At 39.0% G+C, this 14,852-nt stretch overlaps 1 protein-coding gene across 4 annotated transcripts in view; it reads right to left on the bottom strand.

The window, feature by feature from the left end:
* Positions 1 to 14,852, bottom strand: part of PTPRR (protein tyrosine phosphatase receptor type R) — a 141,885-nt gene that overhangs the window by 111,692 nt on the left and 15,341 nt on the right. Inside the window, exons 1-2 of one of the 4 annotated variants that reach the window (XM_068669202.1) lie at positions 7,035 to 7,185; positions 488 to 673 (exon numbers count right to left, since the gene is read on the bottom strand). The exons of 2 other annotated variants lie outside the window; for them this stretch is intronic. In XM_068669202.1, the coding sequence (XP_068525303.1) occupies positions 488 to 502 (15 nt within the window). In that variant the 5' untranslated portion in view covers positions 503 to 673; positions 7,035 to 7,185. Of the gene's footprint in view, positions 1 to 487; positions 674 to 7,034; positions 7,186 to 14,852 lie in introns of those variants that run through there. One more of the 4 variants, XM_068669203.1, reaches the window with a different exon arrangement.

Here is a 14,852-nt window from a genome sequence, read left to right as displayed (position 1 = left end):
GTTACACTCAATGTCTGTAAACACAATCCAAATAGTTTACAGTAAGAGGGTTTTAAGTCCTCTATAAGGAGTGCTATGGAAGCAAATTTTATAAAAAAAAAAAAAAAAAAAAAAAGCTCACTGCTAACCAAAACTTGCCCTTGTTTATATACACCTCATAGAAGATTAGCACAGATATTGTAATATTTCATAACTATCATTGTTGTAGAGTTATCTGTACTTAGATTGGTCTGTAAATTAAAATTCAGCTCATCAAAAGCACAAGATGTATTGAGTACTTTCACGTAACTACAGAAAAGAGTAATCTAGAATTCTTGCTGTGATATCTGCCCAACTCATATTTATAAAATATATTCTCTCTCATTTCAGCATTAGCAGCATACTGCTAAAACAGTTAAGCTGCAGGTTGGTTATTATACCTTTACATACTTACACAGTATCTTCTAGGGTTAAGCATGAAATCTACTTAAAAATTACAAGTACTTACGTAATCTGAATTCATTTCTTGCTTTAGAGGAGGTTGTGCACATTCCTACATTCAAATTAAGAAAGTTGTGCAGGAAATTGTCTTGTTTCTATCACTTTTCCATCTAGTGTCTTTCCTCAACACATGCAAGCAGTTTAATAAAGATGGCACTTTATGAGATTAAAGAGCTAGAGATAATCCAGGAAACTGCAAATAAAATAACAGGATTAAGTTATATAGTTAGCTCACTGGACTGAAACAAATTTAGTTCACTCTGTTAGGCTAAAATACATATAAAAGCTTTTACTTCCACTAAACCTTCTTCCTGAAAGAAGCTTCTTTACATTAATATCATGGTATATCATGAATTGATAATCTTATATATATTTATATATATTTAGGACAAAAAAATCTAAAAATTAGATTAGTTTTGTATTGATCTACGGATTTGAAAATCAGGATAGCATTTGCTAATACTCAAGACTTGAAATAAGTTTTCATGTCTGGTTTACTGGACTATGGAAGTTATTGTTTTTTTATTTTATTTGATCGCTGTCCTTGAGAGACAATAATTCCTTGTGGAAACAAAACATCACAAATGAAAATCAAAAGAAAACACTTAACTTGCCATGCAACATGCCATCTTGAAGTACGTGCAGACAAATATACATAAATACAAGATATATTTCCATGTAACGAATATAAAGTGTTTGTTGATATCTTAATTTAGGAAACAGAAACTCTTAGCACACCCACCAGGATGAGGATGTCTGCTTTTCTCAAAGTGGCTTATTTTCTCCAAATTAGTTAAGAAATTTGTTCTTCCCATCTCCCTTCCTGCCTCCCTTGGCTCCCACTGATTTCCCCTTACTTAATCAAGCTTACGGTGCTTAGACACCAGAAGGCAGTAATTAAGGCAGGATTCCTACTGATGAATCAATCTACGTATGTATTTCTTCTGTTCTGGGAGCGAAGAGAAGCAGCCTTCTACTGAAACAAAAATGGTGTCCACCCATCACAACTGCCAGGCTGAGGCTGAAACCCAGATGGAGGAGCCACAAACCTCCCAGGACAGAGGCCTACATCTAGAGAGACCTCCTGAGGACCAGAAGAGCTGCCCAGACCCTCACTCAAAGGGATGCAGGTTCTGGAAGTCCCCATAGGGCCTGAAGGCAGAGGTGGGTGCCATGGGCACAAGAGTGGCCAGCTGGATGAACGCTCAGGGTTTGGGGTTCTACAGTCTCGGAGACACCTTCAAGAGAGACCAGACATGGTGATGCTGGATGGGGTGCACCTGACCTGCCTTCTGGGCAGCAAGCTGGCAGGGCTTATTAGCAGGGCTTTAAACTACATTCAACAGGGGAAGAGGTTGTACCACTGAGTGACAGTATAGAACCTGTGAACACCGACACTAGGAAGCAACAGGGCAATACCTGTGAATTGTCCCAAAAGGATTAGGGAGGGCTTCTCTGAAAAGGTGATGGGGCCGATTGTCCAGCTGAAGTGCCTCTGCACCAATGCATACAGCATGGGAAACAAGCAGGAGGAGTTGGTAACTGTGGTGCAATTAGAAAAATATAATGTATGACTTGATTGCTAGCACGGAAACGTGGTAGGAAGAGTCACACAGCAGGAACACCGCAACTGAGGGCTACAAGCTTTTCAAAAGAGAGAGGCAGGAAGGGAGGGGTGGAGGTGTTGCCATCTATGTTAAGGAATGGACAGTTTGGAAAGAGCTGCCGCTGACAAACAGCCACAGACAGGTGGAGAGCTTGTGGGTGAAAATTAAGGACCAGACCAGTAAAGGACACATTGTGGCTAGAGGCTACTACAGGCTGCCCTGATCAAGGGAAGCCAGCAGCCAAGGTCTTCTTGCTTCAGGTTCAAGAAGCATCACACTCACAGGCTCTCATCCTGATGGGGGACTTCAATCACCTGGGTTTCTGCTGGGAAAGCAGCAGAGGGGGCTGTAAGCAACCCAGAAGACTCTTGGAGCATGTCAAGGATAAGTTCCTGGTCCGGGTATTAGACAAACCAGAGGAGAAGCATTACTGGACCTGGTGCTCACCACTGTGGATGAGCCCATTGAAGAAGTTAAGACCGGAGGCAGTCTGGGTTGCTGCAGCTGGCAGCTCAGTCATCCCAGGGAAAAGGAAGGCAGAGTGTCTTCCCTGTATGGTGGCATCACTAAAGAGCTGTGTGATGTCCTGGAGCTGGCCATGATGCTCAAGGGCAGATGTTGGCAGACCTGCCCATCTCCCACTGAGGGTATGGTCAGGTATATGATGATCTACAAATCTTAGGGTAGTAGCTGGAGTGCTCACCCTCAAAGAGATACTTTGCAGTCCTGCTGTAGTCCCTAGACGCGCATGTAGGGCTGCTAGCCAAGTGTTTTGCTGGAACATGCTGCATGGCAAGCTAAGAGGGCAGCTGAGAGAAATGATATGCTTGGCATGAATGCAGGTACCATGACAACATCTGCTCCAACATCTACCGAAGTTGCAATATCCACAAAAGCCTCATTCCTTTAACTCACTACTTCTGCCAGTTCCAGTAACCTGGAGTCTTTTATAGATAGGTAAATGAAGTATATTTACTCATATTTATGAGATTATATTTACACACATAAATTTATACAAATTGCAAATATAAGAGATTAATGTTCATCACTTCTACCATGCAATGCATGATAGACCATTTGCCAAGAGAAGGAAACACACACAAAACTGAAATGACAAGTAGAAACTTACCAGTGAACTCCTATAATTTATTTTCATAACTACAGCTCTCAAATACTGTTAATGTAATTGCCATTTATTCATGATCTTATTATGCAGTGGTTAACAGAGACTTGGGAAATACATACTCTGTGTGTAAATTGCCTTTAATAAAAGCAATTAGACAGTTGAATGAATATTGTTCATTACCACCTATGAGTACAGGGACATCTGGTGGACAGTACAGTTATTTGATATTTTTTCTAGGTATTTTCCATACGTTTTCCTCCAAAGCTCCATAGGGTACACATTTAATCTGCTCAATGGCCTGCACCTAAGAAACACTGCATATTTTTATATTATTTCATGACCTTTGATATGTAAATTTTCAAATAAATTAATTTTAAATGAATATCTACCTCAACTGAGATAACTTTTCATTGTCTTTCAGCAGACATTAATTTAGTTTCTTTTAGTCAGAACTCATGTGGTAAAAGTGAACTTTTTAAAAGTGAAAATATATTTTCTTCCACAGCATTTCAGAAACAATAGAAAAATCTTATCTGGGACTTTGAAGTATATTTTGGTCCCTAGTTTAAATGAGATTTTCAGAAATCAATTACATCTTGTATGTAATTCTGGGTCTGTAAGTACATGTGTACCTACTTCACAATGACCCTTACAACATGTGGAATCAGAAAGTTCACGGAGCATTGCTAAAGCAAGGCAACCCTGTACCAACAGGAAGGATCTTCTCTAGTTGTTTTTCTTCCTAGCCTAACACAAGCAAATATGTTTAGAAATCCTCACAATGAACAACAGCAGTTAAATACTATGAATGTAATAAAATGGGAAAAAACAACAAACTATTCAAACAAAACAGACCAAAACATCTGACTAAAAACTGAGTTGAGAACACCTTCCATAATGCCACAATATATGGTGAGAAGATGCACGTTACTGTTCAGGACAACATCTGCGTTTCCACAATGTTGTCAGAGAACTGGTAACAGAACGGGGTCCAGGGCAAGTAAGGGAGTGTGCACGGCAGAAGGGAAGACTACAAAGGGAAGTAAAGAGAAACGTGGGCTAAAAAACAGATAAGAATGGTGAGGAAAAAGGGATCAGTAATATGGTTTGAGGCTACAAGACTAAAAGAAGGAGCAGAAGACAAAGAGGAATGGAAAGAAAAAGAAGATGAAAGGCAATGAAGGCAAGGCAGACCCTGATAGTAGTCTGGGACAAAAAGTAACAGCGAAGATTTGCAAAAAGGAGGGTAGAACAGCAGAATGTGAAAAGAATGATAATGTGGAAGAAGAAAGGGTGCATGCATAGCTATAAGTGTGCAGAAGAACAAAGTGGCACTCCATGGAGAAAAAGTTTCACTTCCAGCAGCTATATGGGGGCATGATCAAGGAAGATGAGTGTGCTATTTAAAGTACTTTTCTGAGTTTGAATTTATTACTAAAGATTTAGGGTAAGATTAGATGTTTGCCTTGGCATAGCCTGAAACCCAAACACATGTTAAAAAAGAGAAAAGAGGTGGATAAGGAAATGATTAAAGGGTTTATATGATTCACATGAAGCAGAGTCAGGGGCTAGATGAAAGAACAAAACCATCAGGGACTGTTTGAATGCATAGCGACACAAATGTATTAAGCAGCATAGACTAGGTATTTTGGGGTAAGAACTTCAGTACATTCATTACAGGAATGAAAGAGATGGATAAAAACAGGGAAGAGAGCACTGCATGGTAAGCACTGAATGGCTAGCCATTACAGAAAAGGACAAAAAAGGAAGGATGTTTAAAAGCTTCAGCAGTATTCTTTTGAATCAATGATTCTGAATATGTTACATGCCTGATTAAATGGAGAGAAATACTGGACAACATAAAACATATCAAGCTCTTAGGACACTTATTCTCATACGTTTCATATCAATTCACATCAGTAGTATAATAGCATTAGTCCCTGTAGAAAATATAATTCAGGAAAGAATGAACAATGCAGAAGTAATTTAGTGGAAGTTTGGCTTAAATTATTATCTAGTTGACATCCTGACTTTAACTAACTGACTTCCAATTATTCATGGAGAATTTCTAAAAAACTTCCCTGGATAATAAGTGATACTTCCAAACACAGAACATTAGAGTATGCTAGGCTGACCACACTACAGTTTTATTCATTCTTTTCTGTTTGTGTAACCTATCTGGTACTGTCTCTGAAAATCAACTTCTGCCTCCTACTTTACCAGATAAAGCACACGGACTGCATACGGTCTTATCTCTCTGTACAGATGTAGTGGCTTGTATTTTCACTCTACAGTGTTTTCTTCAACTTTTTTTTCTTCTCCCCTTAGGAAGGATGTAGAATTTCCCTGCTATCTAGGTTGTGTGAGGAACTCAGTATACCCTTATCAAGATAATCTGCGTTGAGCCAACACATTGCCTTCTTATTTTATCCAGGCTTTTAGCAAAAGACCAGGTAAGTACAGCTTCTTTCTCCTGCTCCTGTCCTCAGAACTTCTCAAAATTGTGAGATTTATACTGCTGAGAAATAATACACCAATGATAATCTCACTAAGGGCCAACCTGATAAAGACCTGAAGGAGATCTACTTACTTCTGAAAAGGCAATAGATCTGTGGTTAGAGCTTTTTATTGGCTATGGGAGATTTCTGCTCAAGTCCCTGATCTGTATATGCCTCAGAATAAATAATTCATGTTTTAATCTCCATATGCCACATGATTAATTGAACAACTAGACTTCCAGATGAATCTTTTTTCCACCAACGCCACAAACTCCATTCAATGCAAATAATTAAATAAAAATTGATCTGCAAAAAAGAGCAAAGCATTTCAGTATGTTGAAGAGACTTGTCCTTCTAGAATTCCCATATCAAAAGCAAGACCAATCTCAAGTGCAATGAAAACACCCCTTGTGAATCTTGGCTCCAACCAGGATGTAGCAGAAGAAGCACTTGAACCTGACACGCCATTGCAGCTCTACACCTTAAGGTTCTTGGCCATTTTGTGATGCAAGACTCATTTCCTTCTCACCTCACAATTAAAGCGTCTAAGTATCTCCATGTTGTCCCAGTTAATTTTTTTTAAAAAAAAACAAACTCTGAAATCTTTGAATATGAATTTTATTTTCAGACTATTTCTATCTTGCATTATTGACTCAAAGACTTCACTTCAGTGGGTCTTGATCAGCCTTCTGTACAGCTCAATTGCTGCAAGGAATGGGTGATCCACACCATAACTAACAAGCTGTTAGAGAGCTGGTTGGCAGCTGATGTGATATCAAAGTGAAGGTATTTTTGTATTGCATCAGACTCAAAGCAGTTTTGAAAGAATTCAACAATTAGAGACAAGAGAAGGAAAAAGAAAGGCAGAATAAGCCAGCCTCCAGGCAGAGTAAAACTTAAGAAAGCAAAGATGTAGCTTATATGCTAAAGTAGAAGAGCCAAGAAAACAAATTACTATGCATTGGAGCCAAAGATTATAGTCAGTGTCTTTCTACTACAACTAAAGAAACTATAACAGTAGTAACATTGCCAAGAGAGCAAAGATCAATAGCAGTAGAAGAATGGATGGAGGGAATTATGACAACATTCAGACAACAAAAGAAAGCTAGTAATCTTTGCCAAACTCATATAGCCCTCTTTGGCAAAGGCAGGGATCACTGGGACCAGCAACATACAAGACATTAATGAGACCACAGTGATTGAACAGTCCTTTCAAGCAGCAGATATGTATTTCTGAAGTATTTAATTTCTGCAGTGATTGATCAAAAGAGCTTAACAAACAGAATGCCAAAAGCACTGGATTCTTCATTTAAAGTCTCTTACCTTTAACGAAAAGAATTTTTGGGGTTACACTCATAACAGATGAGGACTGGTCAACACGCAGTCAATGAGTCAAACAGGGCACACAAGGAAATTTTGGCTAGCCTGTAGGGAAGTCTATAGTTGTAAGACAAGCCAGTTTTTTAGTCCTCTGAAAGAGGACAAGAGAAAGCTGAAGTGAATTTAAAGTGGGCCAACTGAGAGCATTTGAATCATTGAACACACCTGGCTGGCCAGCCAAGCAAACCAGTAGCATTTAAGGAGGAGAAAGGTAAATTGCATGAGAATGAGAGAAAGGGTCTGAGTGCAGGTAGGACAGTTCAGGACATCTGAGTCTGGCCTAGAAATACAGCCAGTGCTTGGTCTAACTGCATACCAATGTGGAGACACCAAAGCTGTCCTTATGCAGGAGAATCCCTTAACGCAGTGCTAACGTTGATGCTCCTCATGTTCTGCAACACATTGACAGGCACTGGGACTCCAAGGGACTTTTTGGTTAGAGGTGCCCAGCTCTGTACATTGATGCTAGCTGGCAAGACCTAATAGATGTGAGCTAACTGTGTCCAGTACATCTACATCTTACTGTTCTATGTCATTTTATTATTACTTTACACGATCAGGGCTTCACAACATCACTTAGTCCCTCACTTTTAATAATAGAGAATTAATGATAGAAACATCCCACTTTAACACCTGCACAGGAATAAATGTGATCATTGAAAATAAGCTGCCTATCTAGTTGTTTGTTTTTTTTTTAGCACATATACCACCACCACATAGGTGTGCTATTCATACTGAACAATATTATTCTCAGACTGAATTTTTTTTTATTTTTAGAATCCAGCAATTAAAAATTTTCCTTAGGTACTTTATTGAAACATCTCTGATAATTCTGGCATAGACTTGTACATTTTTGGCAAAGTAAACTTGTAGCTTAAGCCTCACTAATTTCAGCATGTATTTTGTGCCCTCATTTTATAATGGGGTGCTGCAAAATGTTTATTTTGGCCACCTTCTTAATGAAATTAGACTTCAGGAAGGAAACTACTAGAGGTGATAAAAAGAGAGTTTAAATTAGTGTGCTTAAAAAAAAAACACAAAGAAAAGTGAAAAGGAAGAAGATATTTTCTGTAGTGTTCCCTTCTCTCTAATGGCAAGAAGGACTGTGCAGAGTGAACTGCCTACCACAGGTCCTCTAAATCTCTGCCTGAAGAGAGGGAAGAAGCTCATTCACAGTTACTGTAGCAATAGCCATCTTACCTCTGTTACTGTACCATGCAGCAGTTTGAAGCAATTCATTGGGCAAGACAGCACTATTCCATAAGCACAGTAGTATCCCAACATACTTGCTGAGCAAGTTAAAGTAGAACATGAATAATTTTCATCGAACAAAAGAAGACAGTAATGAAAATAATTTAAAAAATAATAAAGTAGCACTGTTCTGCAAGTATTTGTAATGTATCAGGCCCTTAGCCTTCTAAAATTAATTAATGCTTTAATGAAAGTTGTCTGTTATCTGACTAACAAATTTAGTTTTTCTAATATCCAGCTACCCTGGCTTTCAATTAAGACTCAAAGAACCAAGAACTGATTAGAAAGGACATCATAAATGATTTATGAATGTCCTACTTTTGTGTATGGTACATTTATTATTCCACTTAATGTATCCATATGGTTTTCTAATTCATTCATTACTGAAAGCTTCACATTACAGTTATTTCATTAAAGGTTATATCCATTTTCAGGGAGTTTCTTAGGAAGCACATTTAAAAATTAAAGCTACAATTGAATTTTTGATTTAGTGTATGGATTTCAAAGTATCTATTTAATTATTGTCCTATTACCTATTTCTGGAGCGATCAGTTGTTGACTTTTTTTTTTTTCCCTGATCAACATTCAATACCTTTCTTGCTATTTCACAGTGTGTGTGGTCTTTTAAATTCACAGTTAATGTTTCCTTGTTATTCCAGTTCCAGTCAATAATCCCTTGTTGCAACCACTAAAGTATGTATAAAGTGCGTCAAAAAGGCATTCTCATAGCTAATAACCACCTTCCCTCCCCCTGCCCAGCCATCCTTTAACAGAGTATTCCTACCAGGGTCAACCTAGAAATCCTTCAGCTTCTGTCTTAGTAGGCAATGGACAAAGGGGAGAGGTCTTTAACCAGTGTAGTTATAGCGTAAACACAAAAAAGTGGAAGAAATTGAATGAGTATATTTAATTTTCAGGTAAATTTTTATTGCCCGTATATACTTCCATTGTGGCTAACAAGGCAGAGCATTGTGCTACACCTTTCCAGAGAAAGCCAATGAGAGGGATTTGAGGATTTCTGTTTTCTTCTTCTTCATTATCACATTTAGGCAAGGAATATCATTTCTATGGTGTTTTAGCTTTATTTTGCCCAACAAATGCAAAGACTTTAAAAGAAAAGAGCAGTGTTTATCTTCCTAGCCCAAAACGTTTGTTTTAATGACCTGTCAGCTCAGAATAAGGTACTTCTATAAAACTGCATGGTACAGTACCTGAAATGAAACTATGAAATTAAAATATCATATTTATTTGTAAGTATTACCCTCAAGAGCTCTGTTCTTAATTAGACAATATATTATGTGTTGCCTGAAGAAAGAGTATCAGCAACAATTTGGCTAAACAGTGCAGAAAGAGATAAATGTTGCCAGACCACCACAGGATTATAACGCAAGTGATCCTTATTTCTTTCAGTGTGTTTTCAAAAAACACCAACAATGTTTCTAGTATAATTAGTACCAGCAAAAATATAACCTCTTATTCTAAGGCCACCAACAAGAAAAGGGGCAAAAAAAGCCAAATTAAACTCAATCAATGACATTGTGTAAATCAAGCCAAATTGACTTTAGCATATTATAAACGTAAAAATCCTGACTATATTGTCATTGATTTCTATGTTACAGTTTATTACACAATGACGGTTCCCAAAGAGAATGCGTATCCCCAGCCAAATCTGTATAAAGCAGACATTCCGCTTTTATTCTCCAACAGCTAATGAAGTCTGAAATGTAAATCTCTTTCAATTCATGTTTAAATAAACATAGAAATAACATAAGCTGTCAAACACTTTCCTACACTATTCGTCGCTATTTTATTAGCAGCCTTGATGTATACCCACAACGCTTTTCGCAATGCTTCTAGCACGTATTCAGAGAATCACAAAATGGTTTGGGTTGGAAGGGCCCTCAAAGCCCACCCAGCTCCACTCCCCTGCCATGGGCAGGGACACCTCCCACCAGCCCAGGTTGCCCAAAGCCCCATCCAGCCTGGCCTTGAGCACCTCCAGGGATGGGGCATCCACAGCTGCTCTGGGCAGCCTGTGCCAGGGCCTCACCACTCTCTGAAGGAAGATTTTCTTCCTAATAACTAATCTAAATCCACCCTTTTTTACTTTAAAGCCATTCCCCCTTGTCCTGTCACTACACTCCCTAACGAGTCCCCACCCGGGTCTCCTGCAGGCCCCCTTTAGGTACAGGAAAGCTGCTGTAAGGTCTCCCCAGAGCCCTCTCTCCTCTCCTCCAGGCTGAACAACCCCAGCTCCCTCAGCCTGTGTTTAAAGAAGAGGTGCTCCAGCCCTTTGATCACCTTTGTGGCCCTCCTCTGGACTCATTCGCACTACATCCCCTTGAAGTATTTTCCACCAGTTTACTGTGGTGCAGAGCCAAATAAGAATTAGCTCCATCCCAGATTGTCAGTCATGACTGACCTCCAAAGGAAGGACAGCAAAACATTACTTGAATGCTTTCAGCAACAACAACAAAGACTCCGTACCTCTCTGCTTACCTCCCTGGGTTCTTCCACTTTCCACGAACTGTTTCAATACCAAGGGGACTGAACAAACATTGTTCAGTTGACAGCTCGCCGATCATTTTCAAATTCCAATACCCTCTCAGCCTGTGCACTTCATTTGCAAATTCAATATTTATTTTTGGTCAGAGAGATGCTGAAGTGCAGTAATACTTGATCTATGAGGCTTTGTAGAGCGTGTTCCAAAGATCACTTTCTGCTTCCTAACTGTTTCTCTGATTCAATACGTCATCATGTTTTAAAAATATCATATATTCATGTAGTTATATAAAAATGCATTATTTTTCTTTTACAAAAGCTGTTTTTAAAAGGCTTAACATTTAAGGGGTTGCACACAAAAAACACACTATGAACCATCTATTGAGGAGCTTTTGAGAAGCTGTCACTTTCCCTAACAATGATGTCAGAAATGAAGAACTGGAAAGATTATTCCAGAGGCTGAACTGCCAGATCCAACAAAACACTGACTGATAACGAAACACATGCTGTCTTGCTGTCTTTTTATCTGAGTGCCCTTTATCTGTCTTTTAAATGTTATTGTAGAGGAACTTGGCTTTCCACAAATATAGTTCTCTGAGGGCTCTAGCAGAAATAAAATTAAAAAAAAGAAGTAAAAAGAAAAAAAAAAAAAGTAGGCTTCTTCAGTCTTTATTCTTGAACACTATCAATGCAATGCATAGATTTATTGTGGGGAGATGTCAAAACATTTATTTATGGGTGAGTCTCATGGTGGGTAATTTTGTTCATTTATGACTTTGGATGTCAAGCATCCACGATTCCAGTGATGGCACCTGGAACCGTGCATGCCAGTGAACTCTTCCCTCTCCTCAGCCACATTTAGACAGTAACAGGGTTCAGCTCATTATAAAAGGAAAACAGAACATAGATTGAACTGCTGAAATGCAACCCCGTGTACTGTTAAGGGGGAATGGGGTCAGTGCAGCTCCAGCCAGGAAGGGGAGCAAGAGCTGCTGAGAAGCTGAAAGGCTGCAACACCCAAGTGTAGCTTCTGCATTGTCACAAAGGAGACAAGCAAATGGCAGGGATGGAAAACGCACTTCGCTCGAATGTTTTGTGTCTTTCTCCTGGAAATCAGCATAACACAGCCAAATAAATGGGGCCATGTAATAAGGAGGCAGAGGGGGCTGTTTGTTTTTTATTTTTTTCCTCTATTTCGAGGACCAAATCAAAACACATACAAGAAATTTGTATTGGACCAGCCTAAGATTAACACTACTTTGAATTTTCAGTTGACTGAACAAAGTCTGTTGGGTCAAATAAATGTGAGTATGAGACATGGGCTATCAGTACCCCTTTTCTCAGTGACTAAACCATGTGAAATGAGAAATACTCAAGTTTAGTTTTCTCTTCTGCCTCCTTTAGGGCAAGGCTTCGAGCCAGGTCTCTCACACTTTGGTACACAGCCTTTCTGTCACATCTCAGTTCCCTTGCATTTTTGAGACATCTTGAAAATGCTTAAGTAAAAATGTAGATCTTTGATTTGGCGGCAACTGTTGCTGAATGCAATCCAATGTCATGGGGAATCTCTGTTTTGCCAAAAAGTGTTTTATCAATTAAAAAAGTTTTTCCTGGAGAAAAAAAAAATGGAAAAAAAGGAAAAACATTCCTTTCTCCTACACACAAGTATCTACTTTATAGCTGGGACTGGCCAATTAAAGGAACACGCAGCTGAAAGAAGCATGGAACAGTTGATACTCACCTTATCTTTTTCTTACAGATGAACTTTACAACATTAACTGCCAATGAAAATTTAACCTTTAGTTTGAAAGCAATGACATGCCTGCTTCTGAAATCCAGTTTTCATTTAAACTGTGCAGCTCACGAACACTAAATGACTTCAAGAAACATATTCTCTTCACTGAAAAATGGTGGAAAAGGAAAACTGTAATCAGAGAGGAACTGGGCAATTTATGAAAGATATTACTAGCTTTTGTTCACCACTGCATGATATAGAAAATAACTCCAAAGTTGCCAGCAGTAAGCTGATCAATTAAAGCACTGGGTTACTAAATATTCCACTAACATACTATTAACTTTTTGCTAGTCAGACAACAAAAAAAGTGCCTTAAGGAGGTCTGAGTGCATGTTACAACCTAATGCAATCTTTCCTGTTTTCCACAAAGACTGACAGCAAACACAATACCATGATAATGGTTCAGCATGCAATTATCCTTGCTGAAGTGCACAGAAGGAAGCAGAAAGCAAATGAGGCCAGCTAATGCAGACTCTCTAGATTTCTTTGTGCAAACGAAATCCAGAATGACAGAGCTGCAGGCGACTAGGTCTGTTTGCAAGGCTTGCTGCAGATATGTTGCACGCAGAGTAATTACTTAAGAAAGGACTAAGATAATGATGAGCATCAGTCTTTAATTAGAAGGTGGACTTGAGTGTAGAAGCAGAACGCTGTAAAGATCTGGTCATGATGTAAAATGTAAAGGGACACAACAAGGGTACTGACTGACAGTGCCCACTGTTGTAATGTGTGACTAACATTTAGAACTTGTTAGCAATTCAGCACTGTAATTACATTAAGATCTTAAAACTTCACCATCGATTAGCACAGCACTTGTCCTCTGTTGATTCAAGCATCAGACAAACACGTGACCTGGAAACAGTGAGGGACCATTTGATACTCTGTTGGATTTGGAGATCCTACTCCTCAGAAGGCTCTTTTGAGAAGTTACTACAGAGCTACAATCTTGTATTAAGTCTCCTCTGCCTGGCCCAATGCCAATCCATCCCTCATGTTGGCAGTGACAGGCCTCAGATGCTCAGTGGCAAAAAGTGACATCTCACTTTTTGTTGTATTTCATAGACTGTCAGCTTGGCTATTTGCCCCAGCACTGGTTGACCTGCCAGTTTATGGACTACTTGCTCTCCTGACTGGTAACACGTTTATGCCTTATTCTTGCTCCATTTTGTAGCATATTATAATTTCAAAAGTGTTTCAACCACCTCTTCACAAGGCCTACAGAGGGGGTGCCCTTAGGCTAGTTTTACTGAAGGAGAGGAGTACACATCTACCTCTATCGCAGTGAAAATAAGGACATTACCAGACTGGATGTAATAGGAAGATAAAATTCACATTTTGAATAACTTCCAAACTAACTGTAGTTAGCTGGTCACACAACATAGCATGTCATACAACATCCGATGGGAGGCAGACAGTTCACAAGCAACACTTGCTTTCAGAAACTCTGTTCCATAGTAAGAACATCCCCCAGCTATCATCCATTCCTCTCCTCTCCTGTGTCCCAAGCCCCTCAACTTAAGAATTACTTTTGGTTTGTGGTCTCCTAAACACAGTCCTAAATTTCTGGTCTAATGGATCACTCAGCTGTCAAAGTTACTCACAGACTACCATGCATTTTCATCAGTCAGACACATTTAAATGTAACTACAGACTGTTTACCATGGCCTTACTGAACCCGCTCCAGGAACAACTGAGCTCAGAGATGCGGATTGTCCAGGTCTGTATTAGCTGGACAGATGCTGTGCCAACAGAGGCTGCCACAGAATTTGAAAGCCAGAAGAGTTCCTAACACAGAAAATGGAAAAAAAAAAAAAAAAAAAGTAGAGACGGTCTTATATCAAAATAATGTATTCAATATCAGGGAAAAGATCAGTGAGACTATGGAGAAACATTAAATCAGTGGAGTGGAAAGCTGGGGAAAAGTGGAACAGCTATTAGTGAACAAACATCGTCAGAGCATATTCTCAGGTCTCAGTGAAATGGTAAAACCTATGGAAACCAGTAGCCAATACTCTGTGACGCAGCCTTGAAAAAAAAGGGGACCCTACATTACCAAAATCTCAATGAGAAGAAACATGTATTTTCTGTTTGAAGAAAAGCAAAAAGCAAATTCCACACTATTCCATTTGTACAAAGATGAAAAAAAAAAAAAACAACAAAAAACTCTATTAAATGTCTCCACAAAAATGTACCTATAAGGAAAATGTTCTCTT

The sequence above is a fragment of the Anas acuta genome, chromosome 1 (assembly GCF_963932015.1).
Source record: "Anas acuta chromosome 1, bAnaAcu1.1, whole genome shotgun sequence".
NCBI classification, from domain to species: domain Eukaryota; kingdom Metazoa; phylum Chordata; class Aves; order Anseriformes; family Anatidae; genus Anas; species Anas acuta.
Note: the sequence above shows the minus strand (reverse complement) of the source record. Positions and strands in the feature narration are given on the sequence as shown.